Below are 24,183 nucleotides of genomic sequence, written 5' to 3' on the forward strand. Positions count from 1 at the left end.
CCCCCCCCAATTTGTTAAACATTTGAATACCGTATTTTTATTGCATTTGTAGCCCATTTCACAACTTTGATACACAATTTGCATGCATGATTTAGCCCTGTCCTATACGACGATACATTTGCATGCTAGGATCTGTAAATCTAGATTTATTCATGCCATATAGAAAAAAATCATGTCCTCAAAGCTCATAGAAACTTTTTAATTTTAAGAATAACTGAAATGTACTATCAAGAAATTGAATTGTGCACCAACATTGGGTGGACCAGTATTACATAGTGTTACAGTAGGTGACAGCCTTAGAATATTAAAGCGTCAGCCAGTGACATTGTACATATTTACATACTGCACAATTTCTTCTCCATAAAAAACACTTCTATGAAAAAAGAAATCTTTGAAGTTATTTTGTTCTACAGCGTTTAGTATAGAGAAAATATTGAACACATTACCCCACCATACACTGTACAAAGTTTGGCTTCTAGCTTCACGTCAGTCCAGTCATTAAAGGGTGGATTACCTCCTCCGTGTTAACCTCTGACTTACATTACCATTCAAGTCCTTTAAATGCAGAACAAAATATGGATAAACCCTTGTAGAGAGTGTTGACATTTTTTTATCGGTAAATGTTGATTTCACTATACACACACAAACTGATAAAAAATAATTCCATCAATAATGGAAATTTACACAGGCAAAGTAATAAAAATGGTGCTTAAGAACTTAAGTTTGATTTAATGATATTTACTTTATATATTTTGACGTTATGTTGACAATTCGTGTTTTTACAGTTATAAAGTTTGAACTTTTTGAATCTTAACATTTGTCATTAATTATTTTCTGACACCTCATAATTTCCTGCAACTGTGAAAATTTAAATCAATAAAAATAAAAAATGTTTAATATTCATAATTTGGTGCAACTGTGAAAATGCAAACAGAAAAAAAGCTTAAAAATAAACCGGTATTATCCATCAAAACTATACAAAACTAAAAATTGAATTATGCAAAGCCTACTTATAGAAAAGGCCCTGATTCTGCAAGGTCTTAAGCATGTGTGCATATTTCTTTACTCATGGAAGTAATCCCATTGACAGGTTTCAGAGTAGCAGCCGTGTTAGTCTGTATTCGCAAAAAGAAAAGGAGTACTTGTGGCACCTTAGAGACTAACCAATTTATTTGAGCATAAGCTTTCGTGAGCTAACAGCTCACTTCATCGGATCCAATGAAGTGAACTGTAGCTCACGAAAGCATATGCTCAAATAAATTGGTTAGTCTCTAAGGTGCCACAAGTACTCCTTTTCTTTTAGTCCCACTGAGTTCTCTGGGACCACTCACATGTGCAAAGTTATTGTGTGTGTTAGCATTTACAGAATAAGAAGCTTATATATATATTTACATTTACACTAACACAGCTACCCCCTCATACTTGACCCATTGCTTAAGTGTTTACTGGATTGGAGCCCAAGTTTATTAAGCTTGAAGAAGCCAGTTGTTACCATGTCCAGGTGAAATTTCTATTCTGATGCCTTGTCTATGTAAGAAGTATTTGCTTTGTGGCAGGGGTGAACGTAGCCTCCTGATTCAATGCATGCACTATACTAAACTGAAGAGGGGATACTGACCACCCACATCAGCACCCTCTGCCCAACACCACAACGCTAATGGGGAGGGGAAGTCCTGGGTGAGAGGAGGCAGGGGGCTTGAAGAGCGAGACAGCACTACATTTGTCCAGTAGCAGCAGCTCCTGTCCCACAGGGCTGGGCATTGTGACCTGGTACATGGTCACAGCCTCATGGGACAAGAGCCAGCACTAAGGGCGATTTCTACAGGTACAATTGAACCCATGAACCCTGATACTAAAGCTACCCTTGCTTTGTAGTCAAAGGCATTAACTACAACCTTGAAATGCCTGATGGCTTGGTAATGTAACAGAAAATTAAACATCATCTATATTATTTTGAAAACAAATACTATTTATTTTCTTTTGAATCATTATGTTTGAACAATATCAATGAAATAATAGCAGATTTGAGTCACTGTTAGGTTAATAATGTTAGCAGTTCTAACATTCTGTATAAGTACTTTGCAAATTTTGTCTTAGCCATTCTTTTCAATATATATATATATATGTATTGTTGTCATTAACTGTCAATTACATATCCATCTCCGAAGATTTTAGGTTGTCACTGAATGGATTTTACAGCTCTTCTGGCTTTGTCGTCATTACAAACCAGTCCGATGAAATGAAAAAAAGTCATTGAATCCAGTAAATACAATATATCAGCCTCCAGACTAAGGATTATAAAACAGCTGATGATTTGTAATTTGGGGTCCATCCTGGTATCAGTGAAGTCAATGACAACACTCCTACTGACTTCAACAGGAGCAGGATTGGGACCTTAAATGGAACGTTCCAAACTTCAAAGTACAAAAATGAGAGTTTAACAGGCATAAGAAAAAACAGCTGGCTACAGTGGGGAAAATGTATTTAATCTAAGAAAAGATGTTAAAAATAAGCCACATTACAGTGGCTTTCCTCACTACTAGATCTCTGAAGAGATTCTTGCTGTGGAATTTGATGAATATGACAACTGAGAGTAAATACAATGTTACTTTTCTGTTTCAGAGTCACCTCAAAGAGCAGAATATTTCCCTTTTATGAATGGAATTGTCACGTGTAATTTGTTGGAACCCATTCTTTAGAATGTGCGAGGCCCCATTCAGCACCTTGCAAAATGTGTTCTTTGTACCTGTCATAAATTCATAAACACAGCAGATGTATACAGTATGCACTCACCCATATACATTTTAAAAAAAATTATAGAAAAGAATTGGTAAAATTTGTTTAAATGTATGTGAATTTCAATGTATCAACTGTTTTTAACTTAACAAAGGAAGTGTTCTAAAATAACTGTAACTTTATGAAGATTTTTGAACAATTATACAGAGTATTGTGATGACCGTTAACAGAGGTTGCTTTTAGAGAACTACTCATAATAACAAGCCATTATCAAAGCCAATGAAACAAAGGATTCTGTTTCACATTTAGCTGAAACCCAGTTGTCCCTTGCAACATCCCAGACCCATCTGCTGGACATCTATGGGGGAGAAAAGAACAAAGTACTAATAATTGTTTTAAGGAATTTTTTCAGATTAGAACTTTACAATGAACATGTAGCATTATATAGGTGCAGCTAGTTTATATTAATTTATTAAAAATAATAAGAATGTATATAAAACTGCAAATTAAAGGGAGTTTGAATGTTTTATTATCATTTATTAAATGCATTTTATTTTCTTTTAGAGAAAATATACTTTAAGAGCTCTGAAAATCTGGTAGCCAAAAAATGTTGTTCAGTGATTTTCCTTATCACTTTTAAAATATCTACTGAAACATACACTCGGGCTAAATCTGTAATACTTACTCAGGCAAACCTCTTGTGTCCTCTTCACACTGACCAGCAGTGTTAGTCAGCCATGGTGAGGTATACATGCTGCCATCCTTTAAGTAAGACAGAGCAGCCGAGCTTCCTCTGCACCTCAGAGCTCCAAGGGGTAGCTCACCCTAAAGCAATGCAGATCTGGACCACCCTGAATGTGGTAGTATGCCCAAGAGGCACAATAGGGCCCCACACATGTAACTCAGTTTGTGAAAATATTATGAGTAAATTAATCTGTCTACTCACTTTTATTGCCTGACCAGTCTTTTGCACGATTAGGACTGTTACTACATATTTATAGCGATCAAAGCCCATGTCCTTGACAGCTCTTAATATTTCTTCTGAGATTGAATTACACAAGAAGACACTAGTCGCACCATTATACTTGGTTTTTTGAAGTCTCTGCTATCAAAAGAGTTTTAAAAATTGTAATCTCCATCCTAACAAGCTTTTGTATAAACAAATCTTACTTTTAGCTACAAAGAAAAAGGAAGTAAACTACTGGAATGTTTGTACACAATAGATGACGTCCCCAAATAAAAAGTTAATCATTTTTACTGTGAAACACTTTATCTGTCAAAATATTGAAATATTTCTCTTTAAAACATTTTTAACAAATCTTAGCTTTCTTTGAAATGAACAGAAGTGTACTTTTTTCCTTTTGACTCAGTTTCATGGAAAATAGCCTAGGGAGCATCTAGTCTGCATATCCACGACGTCTCCTGCACTGCAGAGCCAATGGGATTAGTTCTTAGTTTTCATGGTAAATAATACAATTTCCCTGCTCTTTGGCAACTATAGACTGTATCAGTAGATTCTCCAGAACAGAGTCCCTCATTCCATTTAACTTGATTTCATATACGGCAATCAGACTGTTGTTAATAACACCAGAGGGACTCCACCAGGAATACTTTGCTCTCATGTCATGAACTGTCACCCGAACCAATTAAGGGAATAAAATTCAAAAAATCCACAATTTCCTATTTATTTTATTTTGGATAGTTCTCTGACCCATTTTAATCTATCAACAGAAAAGAGATCCAATCCCATAAAGAGCTGAAAACCCTCAACTTCCACCTTCACCGCTGGTGCTCAGCAAGCACTCTGCAAAAGACATTCAGTATCTTACAATTTAGAGCCTGTGATGAGCATGTGGACAGACTTATGGATATGCTTAACTTTATACTAACTTTGTAGTAACCCCATGGCTGACTTTGAGGGACTGGGGCCTAACATTTACACTAAAATTAAGTATCGTACATACAGACAATTTAAACAAAAAGTATTACTCTACCGTTAGTATAAGTTGAGCTTTGTTTCTTACTAAATGAGCCTGGAATTTCCTATATGGCTCCATTTTGTACGTATTGGCATATTTTATTTTTGCCATGCTAGTCTTCAATGTAAATATTTCACTTTTCCCAAACTCTGCAAACGATTCCCCATCCATTGGTTCCATACCGTGAACTTCATGGCTTGAATTTCTCATTCTGTCTTTTAAGATCTGTGCATGCTTTTTAAAACAAAAGAAAAAATAAAGCTTAGTATCATTCTTTGGTATTTGATTGTTGAAAGTTTTCTGACACTTCAAAATGGTATCGCTAGAGGGAAAGACTTGAATTTTATTTGGGATCATCTTAGCAGATATCTGAAAAAAAACTAGACTGTGAATTGTTCACCTCCGTTATGGATAATTGAGGAGTGTGCTAGTTATCTGATGTTCTTTCAGGGAAAAAGGCCAAAGTTTATATCCTCTCACCTAAGCTCTGATTCTGCTTCCCCTGAAGTCTATGCAAATTTTGAAGCTGACTTCAGTGCAGGCAGAATTGGGCACTCAGAGCACTCAGGGGAGAAGAAACCCTCAATCAATCTGCCAATAAATCCTTTTCACTATCTTTCAAAAGTGTTGGAAAGCATAATCCCAGCCATTTATCCAAACACCTGTGTTACCAGTAGAAAATTTTCAGTACTGGTACTGATGTTGTATACAATACCAGTATAATAAACGCTATTACTGATTTGTTTATTGATCGATCTTCTGTGTGGTTATATTCTGAAAAACTACTATACAAACTGCACTGCAGAGATGCATATTTGTTGTGTCTCAATGACTTCCAGATAAAATTAGCTCAATTTTAAGCAGAAATGTTTTTTTTTCCTATTTGCAAGAACTAAAAAGTCAGTTTTGGATCTGTGGCGTTCTGTGCCTGAAGCAGCACCCTGGAACCCCCATATTCACCACTGTCATATAATTATGTTTTGTACAAAGTATACCTTGTGAGGTATCATTGTAAAAGTGATCTGTTGAACATGAATATCCTGTTAGTTTGTAAGTGGTACCATTGTATGGGAAGTTACGAAGTTTTGTTATATCTGTTACTGAAATATGTTGCAAGGTTGGGCACACCCATAACCAGCCTTTCAAGTACAACAAAGCAGCCAGACATTGATGATGGCCCATTAAGGGGAATCCACAATCACAAGGACTACCCTAGGAACTGTATAGAATGGAGACCTCTCAGAGAGAGCACATAGGCAATGGAGACTGTTTGACTTGTCATAACAAAGAATCTTTCCAGTAAGCTGGAAGAAATTATAAAAGAGGGGAAGTGACATCATCACTTGGCTTCACTCCCTCCAACAACTCAACACCTGGAAACATATCTGGAGGACAAAGACTGAACTAGGGAGGTGGTCCCAGGGTGGAAAGGAGAATCCCAGCTTGTGTATTAAGGAACTATACCAATAGGGTGAGACACTGCTTGATTCAAATCCTGTCTAGTTTACAGAACTCAGATTGCGATTTTACTTTTATTTCTTAGGTAACCAACTTTGATCTGTACGCTTATAGCTTATAATCACTGAGATTTATTAACTACAGAAAGATAGATTTTGTTTTATATTTTACCTTAAACAGTGTGTTTTGGTTGAAATGCTTGAAAAATCTGCACAGTGTACAATGTGGAAAGCATGTTCTCTCCACATTGAGGGAGGGGCGGACGGGTAATAAACTTACACTGGTCAGGCTTCTGACCAGTGCAGGACAAGACAGCCCTGAGGTCCTAGGCTAGGGAGCTGGGGGAATTGGCCAGAGACTCTCTATTGTTAGTTCATGAGTGGCTACGAGAAGCATTCATGTTACTTAGCTGGGTGCATCCCTGCCTGTGGATGGCTGTGTAAGTGCAGCACCTAGTGAGGTTTGCAGCTTGTCACAACATCACAGTGTGACAGGGAGCCCAGGTTGGTGCCAGAGGGCTCAGAGATACCCAAGTTCCAGGTTGCACCCCAGGGAACCCATTACAGGATCTGAAAGTGAAGTAGTGATCATTTTTGTTTGTTCATCTTTATGATTCATAAAGATTCTGCACAGCCAAATTCTGCCCTCAGTCACACTAGTATAATGTCATTATCTTCAATAGTAACTGAGGGCAGAATTTGGCATTGCAGTTGAAACTTAAGTAATCGTACTAATGATGCAGAGACAAAACGGAATCAAAATCAGTCTCCCAGAGGTGTGTTGACTCTGCAGTTCTACCAGGAGTCAAAAGTAGCATAAACATACTTTTGTCACTATAATGAATGCATATGATCCTATATACCCAGTGATAAAGCAGATTTGTTGGGTAGGAAAGTGACATTTCCCCAGCCATGATTAGAGTGGATCCTCCTTGTGCAGGTCTCACCTCTCCTACCCAGAAGGTGGGTCTGCTGCCACTATGGTACCAACCCCCAATCCTATGGAGATACAGACATAAAGACATGGGTTTGGGATCTGTTCTGAGGAGGTGGTAGGGAACAGGGAGTGGGCTGCCCCATGATGGATGGGGTCCAGAGGGACACACATCATCCCCAGACTAACCCCTTGTAAATTCCTTAGGAAATGTAATTATGAGTAGTATTTGTATTGCAGTAGCACCTAGGAGCCTTCTGTCACAGACCAGGGCCCCTATTGAGCTAGGAGCTGTACAAACAGAGAACAAAAAGACAGTCCCCATCCTAAAGAACTTACAATCAAAATATAAAAAAAGACAAGAGTATACACACAAACAGGGAGCACAAGGAATCAATAACACAGTAACAGCGGGCAGGATAGGCAGTGGTCTCAACACCCCAGCTAACCATTTTTGTAGGCATCATGACAAAGGAGAGTTTTAAGGAGGGATTTTATGGAGGACAATGAGGTAGCTTTACAGATGTTTAAGGGGAGTTCCCCCAAAAATTTGTATAGCCTGGAACTACATTACCTTTCCCACAAAGCCCTATCCAAAGTGTGGAGCTTGTTTTAAGAGGAACATGAGGCAGCCACAGCCAAGGAGAAGAAGGTGGAGTGCCCAGGGAGACAAAGTTCACACTGAGGCACAAGGTCTTCATGCTGATGACCCTGACCTCCCACTGATTTTTCAACATCGGTGTGGATCCACAAGACTCAAAAAGTTTAGTAGCAGACCCTGCATCTTATTCAGTGAGTGAGAAGTTGCTGATTAAACAAAATGGAAAATTTTCCACAAGGGGAAACTCAAGTTTTCTTCTCCCTTTATTCCCTTCAGGGATTTTATTGTGGAAGGGAGCAATCCATCCTTAAACATTAATTCATACAGCAGGGAGACAAGCTTTTGAGCTTCCACCCACAGAAGGTCCAATAAAAGATGACAGCTCACCCACCTTGTCTCTCTAATATCCTGGGAGTGACACGGCTACAACACTGCATACAATTTATAGGGCAATAATTTTAGACTTCCTAATCTCTGTGTTGTCATATTCTATTAGTTTTGTAAAAAAAAAAAAAACATGAACCGAAATAGTATTAGTTATAGTAGTTATCTGTGTAACTGACAGGAGATTCCGTTGCCTAAAAAAGAGAACTGGACATTAAGTTCATCCAGTGGGTGCCATGAAACCAAAGTTCAATGGGCTCAGCTGTAAACAATGTCCTTCCATTTACTAATCTGAACTTTTTTCCAGCAGCACTTTAAGCCACCAAAACCCAATACACATGTATCTCCAAAAATGTAAATATGGATATATGCATTTATTTGAGTATATCTTAAATTATAACTAGTGGTCTTGGAATGGTAAAGTCAAGGAGTTATATTCAAGGGGTGTGGGATTGGAGAATAGCTGTTGAAATGAAGCCCAGTTGCTCGGCTGTGGAGCAGAATGCCTGATCGACCCACTTGGCACGAGCACAGATTCACCACTGCTGGTGAGGGGGGCACCCTGGCCCTGAGACCCAAGGAACCTTATAAGGACCCATTAGAACAGCTAGCACAATGTGGAGATCTCAAGGCAACTACATATTCTTCACTGGGGGAAAAGCCGAACAATCCTCTTTGAAAATCTGGAAACTATTGGGTTAGAAAAATCTGATCTGTCCTGGGCTGATGGATGAATTGCTGAGATCGCTCCTAATGGACCCTCTGGGAAACCAGAGAAGACTTGAGGATTTCAGATGTAACAGGTATTATAAAATATCCTGTATCCTAGCTTCTGTTGCAGGTACAGCATGGGGAATAGACCAGATTGAAAACGGCTTCCACTTGGCTAAATAAACAGATACAGCAGAAACCAATCTGCTGTTATGCAATACTTCCTGAACTGCCAATGAACAATCTTTATCTGCCTAATATAGCCCCTCAATATCCATGCTGTGAGATGCAGGCTATCCAGTTCTGGGTATAATAACTGACTGTTGTTGGGAAAGTAGATCTGGAAATGAAGGCAGGGTCCATGGAGGTCAAATAGAGGCCGTGAAGATCTGAGAACCCAGCACTGTCACAACCGTGCTGGAGCTATAAGAATTATTTTGGTATGGTCTTGTTTTAATTTGAAAAAATCACCTGTGTGATGAGAGGAATGGGGAGAAATATGTACAGGAGGCTTGGCCCCCACTGAAGGAGAAAAGCAGGGGTCAAAAAGCCTGGACTGTGACCCACTTGACACTAAAACTCATGGCATTTCCTGTTGTCTTTTGTTGCAAATAGTCTGACTGATTGGATACGCCAGGCATGAAAGATGTTTCTGAGCGCACTGTTCTTCAGAGACCACTCATGGTTTTGGGAAAATCTCCTCCTGAGATGATCAGCCAAGAGGTCCTGGGAGCCTAGTAAGTGGGAGGCAATAAGAGTAATATCATCCTTGATGCATAAGTCCCATTATTTCACAGCTTCTTGACAAAGTTGACTGGATCTTGCTCCTGCCTGTCTGTTCAGGCAGTACATCATAGCTGTACTGTCAGTCAGAATCTGAACTGACAGTCCCTTAATGTGAGGGAGAAAAGTGCGACAGGCCTTGTGAATTGCCTGAAGTTCGAGCACATTGATGTGAAGGGTCACCTCTTGTTCCGTTCATAAAGATTGGGTTAGTAAACCCTCCAGGAGAGCACCCCACCCTATCAGTGATGCATTGGTGATATATGTTTTGGATGCAAAGGGACACGAGAATGGAATGCCCCTGCACACATTGTTCTGATCCATCCATCATTCCAAAGATGCCAGGCCCAAAACAGATACACAGAAACATGTCTAAGGGATAGCTGATCAGCCAATAGACTGACTTCGGCAGCCCCTGGTGGCTGCACAGGCACCGCCTGGCATATTAGGTCAGGTGTATAGACTCCAGCACTACCCTCACACATTTGGTGAATACTTATGGGCCGATGACAAGCAAAAAGGAAGTCTTTTATCAGAAATCTTAGAAACTTCCTGTGACTTGGAAAAACCGACACATGGAAGTAGGTACCTGTAACAGGGTGGCTTAGCCTGGGGCTAAGCCAACCTGATTACAGAATGGGCCCCACTTGAGAGGAATCAGGTGATTCTTACAGTAAAAGGAGCCAGGCTTAAGTAGCGATAAAGTCCAGATGGGGAACAGAGCTGCAGGAAGATTCCTATAGAGGCAGGATGCTCAGAGCTGTAAGTTGCAATGTAAGGGGGAAAGCTCAGAAAATTGCTACTATATCAGTAGAGACTGCAGTGATCAAGAAAGGCTCCAGCAGGGCCCTGAATCAACAGGGTAAAAGGTCTTCAGGCAGGGAGAGAGACTGGAAAAGCTCTCCATGCAGGGAGGCCTGGGGGAGACTCTGCTCAAACAGGACAGAGGCTGAGAAATAGCCCCAGAGAAGGCAGAAGGTTCTATTTTTGTGTTAAGACATTTTAGTTTGGGACAACTGTGACCCAAACTAAAGTCTGTGAACTAGTCAGAGGGCTGAGTCACTGGACAAGCTACGAGGCAGAAAACGACCACGGTGCCAGAGAGACCATCGATAGGGGTATTAGTCTAGTGAAGAGCTGCTACTCCACACCTAGTCACGACGGGGTGCCTACCACTGAATAAACTCTCTTACATTGTCCTATAAATCGAGGGCAGCAAACCAGCCATTATGACCTAAGGAAGGAATAATCAATGCTAGAGAGACCATGTGAAATCTTATGTATTTTTATGGACTTATTGAGATTCTGACGATCTAGAACGGGTCTCAGATCGCCCTTCGACTTGGGAATGGGCAAGAATCGTGAAGAAAAATCCTATCCCCAACACTGAAGGGGAACTTCTTCTATAGCTTCCAAACAGACCAAAGTATGAACTTTCTGAAGAAGCATTGATTAGCGAGAAAAGTCCCTGAAAAAAGACGCGGTGTGTGCAGAGGAGTGAGGATGGAGAAAAGAAAGAAACTGGATGGAATATCCCAGGTCCCTCAATGCTTAGGACCCACTTGTCCATAGTTATGGATTCTCAAGCACTGAGGAAATGGAATAATGTGTCCCCAAATAGGGGACTAAGGGGATGGGGGGAGATCAACAACAACTGCATTGCTATTCTCAAAGAGGAAGTCAAATGGACTGTTTCCCCATACTTATTGAGGATGATTGTCTATGCAATGCTTGAGTTAGATAATCTCCTTAGTTGAGAATTGTGCTTTGTCTTTGAAAAGTCTGTGTCTTATGGTAAAAATGCTGTCTATAATAGTTTCTGTTCCTGCTGTTGAGCCCTGTACTGATGTCTCCTAGGGGCTAGAATATATATTGCTAATGAGCTAAGGGCAGCTTATGAGTCCTCAAATGAATGTAAGGTCTCATCTGTTTTGTCCAAAAAAAGGGACAACCATCAAAAGGAAAGTCTTCGATATGGATATTCAACAAACTAGCTATTCCCAGAACGCTCTCCTCATTGTTATTGCAGAGGCCATCACTCTAGAAAAAGCTGCACCAAGCACAGCCTGGAGAGGCCTGGTCACAATGTAACCTTCTGGCAGGAAAGCCTTAAATTCCTCCCTAAAATTTTCGATAATTTTTCAATAAACTTAGACATTGCATCTCAGCTTACAAAGTCATATTTAGCTAAAGCCACCCGCTGATTTGCTATGAACATTTGAAGAGAGGAGGAGGTAGAGTAAATTTTTCTCCAAAGTAAATCAAGTCTCCTGGGTTCTTTCTCTTTGGCAGTTGACTTAAATCTCCCTGGTCATGATTTCTCATTGGCAGCCATCATTACTACAGAGTGAGGTGCAGAATGAGAATAAAAACACTCAAGTCTTTGTATTTATCCATGCACATAGCTATAGAGGCTAAGAAGGCTGGTGTATGTCATAAAGGGGCGGGGGGGCGCGGCATTGTGTAAACACTTCAGAAGATGGGCAGTGCTTAAAGCCCAGAGAGCACAACGGTAGCAACAATGCCTAGCACTGAAACTGAAAGAATAAACCAACAACTAATTGGTACTAATGGCCAACTATTAAAGGTAAAGGGAAAGCTAAACTAGCTAACTATGCAGATGAAAAAAACAGCAAGGTAAACCATGTGGGAAGCTCCAAATCAGGCCATAGGCGGTGAGAAGAACCTGAGGGGGGCAGGGTGCTGCTGCCCTTATATAGCCTCAGGAGGGACCACGAAGATTTGCAGGGGCATATGCATTCCAGACAGTACTACTGCAGAAAACTCTCCAGCTGTGGTGTGCTGGGCATGCATACACCTGAGTGAAATACATGTGTGCAACATATTTTGAAGAAGAGTTTTATCAAATTGGGTTGCTATTCTGAAAACACATTTTTATAGTAAAACTCAATTTTTAACATGTTCGAAAAAGACTATTTTGAGATCAATTTTGCAGTTTCCTCAGTCGCTAGCTTCAATTTCAGGTTGCAGGGATAGTTTAGGGCAGGTAGAGTCATGAGCTGCTTAATCAGGCAGCAGAATGGAACAAGCACCTGAGCAGAAGGTGTCCCAGCTGCTAGGCTGTGATGCTAAAAGGTGAATGAAAATTTCTAAGAATATGGAGGACATACAGATATGCTGAAGAGATTAAGTACTTTCAAAAGATCTATAAAGATGTCCAGTCAGGGGCTCACAAAAACTTTTATTTCAGTCATTGGAGAGAGGAAAGGATAGGAGACATCTAGGATGATAAGCTCAAAAACAAAGAAAGCCATGCAGATTCTTCTCTGAGAAGTCACTTACACAAATCAGCGCTGTCTACAGTGAGGACATTTTCTAAAAATCTCCCACTATTGCTCACACCAGTTCAGTTCCAAAATTAGCAATATTGAAAGTCCTAGTGTAGATGGGTCAGAGAGGTCTTCAATGACATGTTAATTAGATATCCTCTGAGTAGGTTACATGAGGCAATGTTAAAAATATCAGTGGCAGCCAGCAGCCTGTCCAAGGCTCCCAACAATGCTAATACCAATTGAACTGAAATTGTTATAAATTCTCCTTATGCTGAAAGGGCCATTGAATGAGGAGGCAAACCTAGGTCTTTTAAAGATCTCTGACCATGGGCCAGTTTTACTAAGTATTATCTTTATCATTCTCTGAACCAAAAACCTTTCAATGGTCATAAATAAGTCTACTAGTAGTTTTTAGTAATGCAGTTACTAATACCATTTTACTTCATATTTTTTGTACTTTTGGCATTGTAAATAGTGTTAGTAAACGTTATAGCAATCATTTTCTCTGATTGCATTATATTTTAAGTGTGGTCCTTTTCAGAGCATCTCGCAAAAGTACATGGCCCAATCTAGAATCAGTCCAGTGTTGTGTATGGAGCTATTCTGACGACATTGGCTGGGAAAATAGAATCACCTCAAGAATCAGATCCCCGAGCACAGAGAACTTTTGTTCCAAGACAAGCCAGTGACATCGTACCATTGTGAAGTAAACGTGAAGATCTATGGAAGATTCATGCTTCAAGGGTAAGTACTGAATGAAGTTGGTACTGAGGTGCTTAAGAGAGAAGCTTGCAGCATTGTTAACTTTTATGATTTTTTTTTCTTGAGTAACAGGATTTCATAGGGTTCTGGAGCCTGTCTTGTAATGATACTAGATCATCCAGCTCCCTCATGAAGTTCAGTTCTGCCGGAAGCCTAGAGAGTTTCTTCCCTATGGCTTGCTATTCTCACAGGAAGGAGAAAAGAACCCAGCAGTTCATCACAATTCTGCTCTCTTCACCTGTGAGAAATAGACAGAATGGTGCCTCTACACCTCTTCCCACTCTCCACTATAGCACCTGGCCTAGGAAGGGGCAGGAGGGTAAGGACCATCCCGGAGCTGGCCCCATCCCAGCATGAGAAGTGGAATCCTGTTGCACTCCCGAAGCCTGGGAGAGGGTGTGAATTACCCTAGGAAGAGCAGAGATGAGGCCGGGGGGTGGTACAGAACTGATGGGAGGACTGAGTGACAGTATTAATTTCTGGGCAGGAGACAGACGGACATGGGAGTGAGAGTTCCTGCAGCATGGGCCAAAATCACCCCATATATTTGGGACAGTGCGCAACACTAACAGTTACGCACACACTCTGGGGATGCGTAGAGAGAGTTTAAAAAAATCAAAAGACAGACCACAAAACCAGACAATATTTTTATGTCATCATTTCTGAAAGCCAATCTTGTGATTTTGTGGGGGGGCAGCCACCCTAGATGCCAACTTCAAGTGGTACCAAGCTGCTGTGCTGCTTCCCTCCCCTTTTTGCTCTGCTGCTGTGGGGGGAAGGACAAAGGCAGTGTTTTCTTCCCTGGTCTGGAAAATGACTAGAGCCTCTCCTAAGTGAGGTACAACCTGATGCAAGAGTATGTGTCAAGTCCCAGATAGCCGCGATATAGCAGGAGAGGGATTAGTGTGAAGGGTCTTATAAAAGACTAGGTTTTGATGAACACGGATCAAGCAGAGCAGACATCTTATGGAGCTGAACCATTGCGACCAGGAGCCAAGCACAAACCATTAGTAATGAGTCTCGGAGGAGCATCTAAATTAAGAACAGAAGGTGCAGTGGACCAGCCTGCACACCAGCCAGCAGGAAACAGGGGGTCTGGAGGTCAGGGTGCAGTGACCCCTGCCCCAGCCCAGGCTTGCTCCCTGCCGCATGGAGGCACTGATGACATTTTGCAGAGCCGGAAGCAAGCTGGGCAGACAGGCTGGTGCGCTCTAAATGGAGAAGCCACCCCAATGGGCTCGTGCTGGAACCTCAGCCTCCCGCCCCCTCTGCACTCAGAGGCAGGAGACGCCCATTGACTCCCTCGTCTCTCGCCCCTCCCCCCCAGAGGCTATGCGCAACTGATATTCACTCAGCGCGCGGGGACCTGCTCCACAGGTGCCCAACCCGCCACTCCTGTCCAATCGCGTGCACGAGTCCCCTCCCGGCCCAACATGGCCCAGCTCCCCACTCCGCGCCTGCGCACTGCTCACGCTGTCTTTCTCGAACATGCTTAAACGCCGCTCCCCCTTCCCACCCGAGAGAAGTCTCGACGCCCTCGCGTGTTTGTCCATGGCTTCAGCCCTGACGTGTCGCGTCCCGCCCCTGCGAAGAAGGAGACCGGGCTCGGTGCCTTCCCCCAACCGCCACCCAACGGCAGCTACAACTACGGCGTCCCAGCTTCGCGCTGCGCAGCCCTCCCTCACTCGGCAGCGCCACGGCGAGGCTTTCCCGCACGTGCCGTGATGTCGTCATTGGCTGCGAACGGCAAAGCGTCACCAGTTGTGTGCGACGGCAGGGGAGGAAGGCGGAAGTAAGCGAGGTAACTGCGCGCGGTGCCTGCTTGGAGCGTTGGTCCCGCGCGAGCTGGGGCGGGCGATGCCTCCGCCCTGGATGTCCCGAGCGGGGGAGGGAAACTGAAACACAGCGACGAGCCCTTTCCCGGGGGGGCGGGTAACGTGCTTCACGCCCCTGCGCCCGATCTCCTGGGTGGCCCCGGCCGGAGTCAGCCACTGTCAGCCTCGCTGCCCCCCGAGGGGGCTGGGCCTGGAGCTCTGCCTGGGATTGGATGCAGGCGGGAGCCCCGGCCGGGGTAACGGCTCCTGCTTCCACGAAACCGCCGCTGCGCTCAGCCCCGCTGCCCGGTTAACCGGATCTATGGGGAGGGAGCTCTGTGTGGCACGGCTCACAAGGGTGCTGCGCCGCGCCGCCACCTCGCTCTCTGGGACGAGGATCCCCTCGGGGGTGCGTTTCTTAGCTGGTGGTTAACGCGTTTTTTCAGCGCTCTGTGGGTGTCAGTGAAACAGACATTAGACTCCTTGAGACACTGACAGTCTAACCCCTAGGATCTGTCGCACTGGGGTATCTCCGTGATTCTTAAACTGGGCTAGTTTGAGACATAGCAGCTCCTGACTGAGTGAGGCGCATATGTCACTTCAAGGAAAGTGGACTTTGATTTATATTATTAAATACTACATTAAAGTGAGCACAGGGAGCAGCTTTCATTTTTAAAAAAACTTGAATAAAAGGTGCTTAGAAAAAATGCACAATGTAAAATGCTGTCTGTTAAATACACTTTTTAACCATGTGTCATCTAGTAGTACAGAAAGTTAATGTTTCAGGAAAAAAACATACTGCCACTGGGTAGGTTGCTTCTGAATTTACTATATGTTTAGAGAGTGCTTCTAGGAATTTTGGTGCGGTCAGTTAGATCCTTATAGTGAAGGATTCTGTCCTTCTCCAAGGAAATGGTCCTTTTATTTCTTCCTCACTTACTTTAAGGAATGAGCCACTCTTAGAACAACACATCTTTGGAGGGTCTGTTGTCTGTTTGGCTGTCCTTCCTTAGATTCAGCTGGACATTCAGTGGCACTGGTGGAAGGCCCAGTAAAGTTGGCATGACTGGGATAAAGCGACCACTCCCTACTGCTTTACTGGGTATATCTTCACTGCAGAGTGATTTGCGCCCAGGGCATGGCTATACTTGCAGATGTAGAGCACTTTGAGTTAAACCTGCCTTCGGAGAGCACAGTAAGGAAAGCGCTGCAGTCTGTCCACACTGACAGGCACAAGTACACTGGCATGGCCACATTTGCGGCACTTGCAGTGGCATTGGGAGTGGTGCATTATGGGCAGCTATCCCACAGAGCACCTCTTCCCATTCTGGTGCTGTGGCTTGTGGGAAGGGGGCGAGAGGTGCAGGGCATTCTGGGTCCTGTCCGAACGCCCCATGATGCATCGGTTCACATCCCAGCAATCCCTGTGTTTCCGTCCACATTTGGAGGCATCTTTCAACATTTTTTGTACTGCGCGCTCTGTCTTCCCTTTTGGTCTGCGGGAATGGAGCCTGAACTGCTGAGGGGTATGCTGACGAGTCTCGCCAGCACATCACGTTTGGCAGTCGAGTTATTCCTTATGATCCAAAGTGACAGTGAGGGTTCCGACAATGATATCGACTTGAGTAACGCATATGACACGAGTTTGCTTGTGGCATTCACGGACATGCTCAGCACCATGGAATGCCGCTTTTAGGCTCGGGAAACAAGCACTGAATGGTGGGTATCACATTGTCATACAAGTCTGGGATGACGAGCAGTCGCTGCAGAACTTTCGGATGAGAAAAGCCACTTTCATGGGACTGTGAGGAGCTTACCCCCACCCTGCAGCGCAAGGACACGAGATTGAGAGCTGCCCTGACGGTGGAGAAGCGGGTGGCTATTGCAATCTGGAAGCTGGCAACTACAGACAGCTACTGATTGGTCGCTAACCAGTTTGGAGTGGGGAAGTCGACCGTTGGAATCGTGTTGATGCAAGTTTGCAGGGCCATTAATCGCATCCTGCTCAGAAGAACCGTGACTCCAGGTAACGTGCATGACATTGTGGATGGCTATGCACAAATGGGTTTCCCTAACTGCGGAGGGTGATAGATGGCGAACACATTCCAATTCTGGCACCAGCCCACTTAGCCTCCAAGTACGTTAATCGGAAGGGGTATTGCTCTATGGTTCTCCAGGCTCTTGTGGATCACCGTGGGTGTTTCATTGACATTAATGCAGGCTGGCCCGGAAAGGTGCATGATGCACGCATCTTTCGGAACACTGGCCTGTTCAGGAAGCTGCAAGGCGGGACTTTTTCCCCAGACCAGAAGATCACCATAGGGGAAGTTGAAATGCCCATTGTGATCCTCGGAGACCTTGCTTACCCTTTAATGCCGTGGCTCCTGAAACCCTATACAGGGAGCCTTGACAGCAGCAAGGAGTGGTTCAACAACAGGCTGAGCCAGTGAAGAATGACTGTGGAGTGTGCTTTGGGCCATTTAAAGGGTCGCTGGCTCTCTCTATATGGTCCTGGTCGATGACAGCATCCCTGCAGTTATGCATGCTGTACCCTCCATAACATTTGTGAGGGGAAGGGTGAACGACTCACTCAGGCATGGAACTCGGAGGTTCAACACCTTGAGGCTGAATTTGAACAGCCAGAGAGAGCAGGGCTATTAGAGGGGCCCAGTGCGGGGCTGCAAGGATTAGGGATGTCTTGAGGGAGCAATTTGAGGCTGAAAGCCACCAGTAATGTGTGGTGCCCTGCACGCGAGTGAAGTGCAGTGGTTCCAATGTTAGTAGGAATCTGTGTTTGCTACGCTGACTTGCAGTGCCTGTTTCTTTCCTGGGCTAAGGTATCTTTTACTTTATGCAATAATAAAGAATGTTTTCAAAGCCAAAAAATCCATTTGTTGAAAAGAAAATTCATTTATTGAAAAGAAACACAACTGCTTGGGAAACAGAAAGGGGAAGGGGGTGGGGAACGGTACAATCACAGATTTGTTTGTGTCCTGTTATCATACTCAGCCTTCCTGTCTGGAGTGCTGTGCAATGAGTGCTGCACTTCAGGATGGCTATATTGCATGGTGGTTGAGTGCAGAGGGTAAGGGTCTTTGGGCATGGCTACACTGGAAACTTCAAAGTGCTGTTGCGGGAGCACTCCTGCGGCAGCGCTTTGAGGTGCGAGTGTGGTCGCGCGTGAGCACTGGGAGAGAGCTCTCCCAGCACTCCTGGTAATCCACCTCCACGAGGGGATTAGCTCCGCGCATTGGGAGCTGTGGTGCTCGGAGCCTGTTTACACTAGCGCTTTAAAGCGCTCAGATTTGCTGCGCCCAGGGGGGTGATTTTTCACACCCCTGAACCAGCAAGTTAGAGCACTATAAAATGTAAGTGTAGCCAAGCCCGTAGTTTTCAGGGCTGGTAGATGAAGCTACAGGTGTTGGAGGCAGCCAGTGGTGGTAAGAACCCGGATGTTGGGGAAAGTGGGTTGGAGGTGACATGGGGGCACAAGGGAAAGAGTTTTGGGACAAGGGCTGCAGGGGGGGTCGGGCACGGTAGCGTTCCACCTTCATGGCTGTGAGCGCCTGGATCAAGTCCGCTTGGCGCTCCATTATGCTTATCAGCCGATCCGTGCTTTGTTGCTGGAGCACCGCGCTTTTGTGCCAGCGCTCCTCATTCTGCTGGCGGATCCTCCTTTCACTGTCCCACCACTCCTGCACTTTTCGATTTTCATTACTTGAATGCTGCATTACTTCATGCAACATGTCTTCCTCGCTTCTATGTGGCCTTTTTCTGATTCTTTGGAGTCTTTCGGCCGGTGATAACACGGACGGCTGAGATCTCAAGGTTGCATCTGTAAAGGCAAAATGCAACACTTAACAGAGGCAGCATGGTTCACACCAGACAGAGCAATGATTCCCCCGTACTTAAGGCAAGCACAGTATACACAATAGCCCATCCCAAAGCGAACGCACATCACCCACAGGAGCCCCAAAATGGTGAGTAAGCACAGGGTCAGGCGTGACTGATCGTTTCACGGCTGTACTGTCCTCTGGGTTTCTGTGCCTTGGGGAGAGCCAACAGCGGCAGGGGGCCCCTATACTGAACACTGTCCCCACATTTTCCACAGGAGTTCATCCTGGAAGATATCTCGCTGCTGAAGGTGACCTGGGAAGCAAGGGAAGGTCTTCTACTGCAATGAGGATTCTGCCCTGGCCCATATGCAGCTTGCCTGTGTGCAGCAATGGTCCCCCTGTCTGCGGCACTGTGCCGTGAGGGGCAAGTTAGCCTTACTGAGACACAGACCACAGTGGCTCTCCCGAGAAACATGTGCAAATGCATTGCCCAAGTTCTGGATGAGACCTTTGAAGAGATCACTGAGGTCGATTACCACGATCTGAGAGAGCACATCAATGCCCTATTCTGCATCTAGGCATGCATGCCGCCCTAACCCTCCTCACCCCAAGAGCCCACACCGAATAACTTTCTTCCCAAAATAAAAGCCGCTTACCGGGAACCTCCTCTGGTGTTTGTCCTTCCCCAAGCACCAGCTGCCACGACTGGCTACCTCCTCCTGGCTGCATGCGTCGAGGGATTCCGGGGTGTCTTCCTCCGCCTCAGCACCCTCACTCCCGCTTTGCTGCTGCTGCTCCTCCTCCTCCCACCTTGTTGAACTGGGCTCTGAAGTGTCCATTGTGATACTCAGAGTGGAGGTGGGGTCGGCCCCAAGTATCACGTCCAGCCCTTTGTAGAAACGGCAGGTCGTGGGGGTAGCACTGGAGCGGCTGTTTGCCTCACAGGCTTTGCAGTAGGCATTCTGCAGCTCCTTCACTTTAATCCTGCACTGCAGTGTGTCCGGTCATGGCCCCTTTCCATCATGTCCCTTGATATCTGCCCGAAGGTATCATAATTCCTATGGCTGGAGCGCAGCTGGGACTGGACAGCTTCCTCCCCCCAAACACTGATGAGGTCCAGCACCTCGCCATTGCTCCGTACTGGGGATCGCCTGGCTCGTGGAGGCATGGTAACCTGGAAAGATTCGCTGAGAGAACTCCACGCCTGGCTGAGCAAACAGGAAGGGCATTTTCAAAATTCCCAGAGAATTTAAAGGGTGGGTCTGATGGTCACCTGAGGGCGGGGCAGTAGAGTTCAAAGTGATGACCAGAGTGGCTAGAACAGGCCGATCAGAGCACATTAACAGGCCAGGACATCCATACTGGTGCCGCGGCGCTCCAGCGTGGGCGCACAAAACGTTATTCCACTCGCCAAGGGGGAGTACCAGGAGCGGACCAGCCGCGGCGTCAGTGCGCTCTATGTGCCTTGCCAGCGTGGCCGGGTAGTGAGCAAGTGGGCCCAGGGCTCCTTTAATGCTCTGTAACTTGCAAGTGTAGCCAAGCCTCCAATTTACCCTAACCTGTGTGTGAACATCACCATTGCACAGCTATGCCCAAATTACTGTGTCCTCGCTGTTTCTGGACTTGCCTGTGTGTGTGTCAGCAGCATATGCTATCGTTCTTTGTAACAAGGTGCTCTAGAATTCTTTCCCAGTCAGTTGTGGGACAACTTGTCTACCCTTCGGGGGAACTTCGGGGGAATTGGAGAATTAGCAGCACTAGTGTGATTTTGCTTGTCTTCACTGTAAAAGTGTGTGGGTTTCAGACAGTGTTAAAGTAGAACTTGAACTCTAACCCAGCTGTGCTAGCTAGCTGGGGAAGAAAGCACCTCCAAACTCAGGTAAAAAGTTCTTGTGTATGAACCATAATGGCATTGGGTTAAAACTTGGGTAAGAGCAAGGGTTAACTCTGGGATGAATATATTAGGTATATGCTGGGACAGAGGGCTGAAGAAAGAAGAAAAGAGCAGAAGTTTTTCTTGGCAAGCGCACACATGAGAGTGAACAAAAGTACTTTCAACAAGGTGGGAGGTGTTTACAGGCTACTTGCTGCCTTTGCCCTAAACTTTGTCTACAGAGGAGCGGGGAGAAAATAACTTCCTAAACATCTAGAGCAAAGCCTGGAGCCACAAATAAACTTGCGTCAATTCCTTACTCTTTGCTTATGAGGTAGGCATTGTTATTCGATACTTCCCTTCTGGCCATAATACGTGAAATTCCCATACTAGTTTCAAGTACTAAAAGTCTGGACTTTGAGGAGCCATCTATCCAAAACTATTCTCCAGACATGAAAGAACCCTCTATACAAGACTAAAGTGGACTCTTTACTGTTGAAAATACGTGCAGAAAATGGTTCAGCCTGGTAACTTTTATTGCCTGGCTCTCTAGGAGAAAAATATAATGAAGTTAGTATACAGCATAGAAACTTCTATCACCTGTGTGTGTGTTTCCTATTGATTTACTAATTGTAATTAAATTCTCAAACAATATATGTAAAACAGCATGTGGTAATATTTTTGTATGTTTAATTTTTATAATTAATAAATATTTTAAAGTCTGTCACCCCTATTCCCAAACAAAATCAAATGTTTGCCACATTTCCCTCTGATTTAGTTAGAATTATAGGAATTGCCATGTTGGATTAGACTAATGGTCCATCTAGTCCAGTATCCTGTCTCTGAGAGTGGCCAGCAGCAGATGCCGAAGAGGGGAAAAAAAAAAAAAAAAAAAAAGCCAGTACCCCCAATAAGCAGATGTGGAATAATCGGTGTAATGTTGCACCCCATAATGCTTTATGGAAATATGCTTATGAGTGTAAATATGACATAACTGGAATATGTTTTGTGCTAGATAAGTCATGTAACATATCTTTTCAAAAATTATGTTCTTCTGCATGTATTCATCCTATTCATATGCATGTATCATTTTTATATCTGAAGTTATGAGCTTTGGCTCTGTGCTTGTATTTAAAGTGTTTGCAGTAGAGAGCACCTAAGGCAGATTTGGTCAACATAGTGTGAAGGGGTTATTCAAGTAAATGCAAGTACTTGGTTAACAATAGACCTTGATAGACGCCAGTCCGCATCTGAGCTTTCGGTTTGGCCTGTAGACAACTAAGTCATGCATGGACATGTGACTTGCCCATCTGATTCCAAAACTCCATGTTGAGCTGTGATTCTACACAGGGGGAGAGGCGGGGTTTCATGCACAAGAGAGAAACTATATAAACCCCTGGATACCCCTTCATTTTGTCTTCAGCTGGCTCAAGAGTTAGCCTCTCCACCCCCGAAGGATACCTGAAAGAAACTGGAACAAAGGACAGTAACTACAGGGGTGTGAGTGATTGCTGGACCTAGACTAGAAGGAGGCTAGTCTGTAAAAGAACATCTCTGAGGGTGAGATTTCATCTATAATCACTTTCTTACTGTATTAGGCTTAGACTTGCGTGTTTTATTTTATTTTGCTTGGTAATTCACTTTGTTCTGTCTATTGCTTGGAACCACTTAAAGCCTACTTTTTGTATTTAATAAAATCACTTTTTACTTATTAATTAACCCAGAGTATGTATTAATACCTGGGGAGGCAAACAGCTCTGCATATCTCTCTATCAGTGTTATAGAGGGTGAACAATTTATGAGTTTACCCTGTATAAGCTTTATACAGGGTAAAATGGATTTACTTAGAGTTTGGACCCCATTGAGATTTGGGTATCTGAGTGCTGGAGAGAGGAACACTTCTTAAGATGTTTTCAGTTAAGCCTGCAGTTTGTGGGGGACGTGGCTCAGCCCTGGGTCTGTGTTTGTAGCAGGGTAGCGTGTCTGGCACAACAAGGCAGGGTACTGAAGTCCCAAGCTGGCAGGGAGAATGAGTTTAGAGGTAGTCTCAGCATATTGGCTTAGAGGTAGTCTCAGTACATCAGGTGGCAGTTCCTAAGCGGGTTTCTGTGACCCAACCCATCACAATCGGTCCCCAGGAAAGTCTCATCCTAATAACAAGAGAGCAGTTTAAAACATGAACTATGAGATTTTAATCCCTTCTAGAACTGTTTGCAATAACTGTTATAACTCGGTATTCTTATTATCAATCTTTCTTAAGGCCAAACATTTAGTAAGAGTCAATATCCCGTGACAATGAGTTCCACAATCTAATTATCAGTTTTGAATTTGCCACCTTTCACTTTCAGGAATGTTTCCTTTTGGTAGTGGGGTCTTTCTCACGTAGCTCCTAGTTAGTAGTTTCTCACCACTACTAATTATATATTTTTATCAGACCCACTTTTGTTCATTTCCTTGCTAAAGGAAATGATCTTAATCTTTTCAGTGTCTTCACAGGAGAGTTTTTCTATGCCTCTGATTATAGAGTCATTATAGAGTCTGAGTTTAAGCCCAGAATGGACCACCAGATTGTATTAATAATCTAGTCTGACCTGCACATCACAGGGCACTAAACCCAATCCACTTATCCTTGCATTGAGCCCACCAGGATTAGACTAACATATTACAGAATGCTGTAAGGTCTGTTAGTTCAAATATTTCCTTCCAATGTACATTGAAATTCATCTATCATCACATTGCCCGTTTACCCAGTATGGTGAAGTCCCTCTGAAGTTCCTCAGTCGTCTCTGGACTTTAACTCTGTGTTATCTGCACACTTTGCTTTCTCACTCCTTATTCCCCCTTTCCCACATAATTTAATGCATATATTAACCAACGCTAGACCTAATATGGAAACTTGGTAAACTACTGGCGTGATGAAAATTGGCCATTTGTCTGCTTGGTTTTTTGTCTTGGTCATTTTTCATCCATGACAAAACTATTTTTCTGAGTCCATGACTCATTTCTTTAGTAGCATCTTG

General features: G+C 43.9%; 2 protein-coding genes across 2 annotated transcripts in view; one reads left to right on the forward strand and one right to left on the reverse strand.

Moving 5' to 3' along the window:
- Nucleotides 1-2,983: 2,983 nt before the first annotated feature.
- Nucleotides 2,984-15,193, reverse strand: DYNLT2 (dynein light chain Tctex-type 2). Its single transcript, XM_074947021.1, has 4 exons — nt 15,113-15,193; nt 4,731-4,949; nt 3,683-3,841; nt 2,984-3,094 (listed from the first exon to the last, which is right to left on the reverse strand). The coding sequence occupies exons 1-4, from the start codon at nt 15,191-15,193 to the stop codon at nt 2,984-2,986; spliced, it is 570 nt and encodes a 189-aa protein (XP_074803122.1).
- A 216-nt stretch (nt 15,194-15,409) lies between these two features.
- Nucleotides 15,410-24,183, forward strand: part of ERMARD (ER membrane associated RNA degradation) — a 32,767-nt gene continuing 23,993 nt past the window's right edge. Inside the window, exon 1 of the mRNA XM_074948797.1 lies at nt 15,410-15,441. The gene's annotated coding sequence lies outside the window, so the exon portion shown is untranslated. The remainder of the gene's footprint in view (nt 15,442-24,183) is intronic.

Source organism: Natator depressus, chromosome 3 (assembly GCF_965152275.1).
Source record: "Natator depressus isolate rNatDep1 chromosome 3, rNatDep2.hap1, whole genome shotgun sequence".
Lineage (NCBI taxonomy): Eukaryota > Metazoa > Chordata > Testudines > Cheloniidae > Natator > Natator depressus.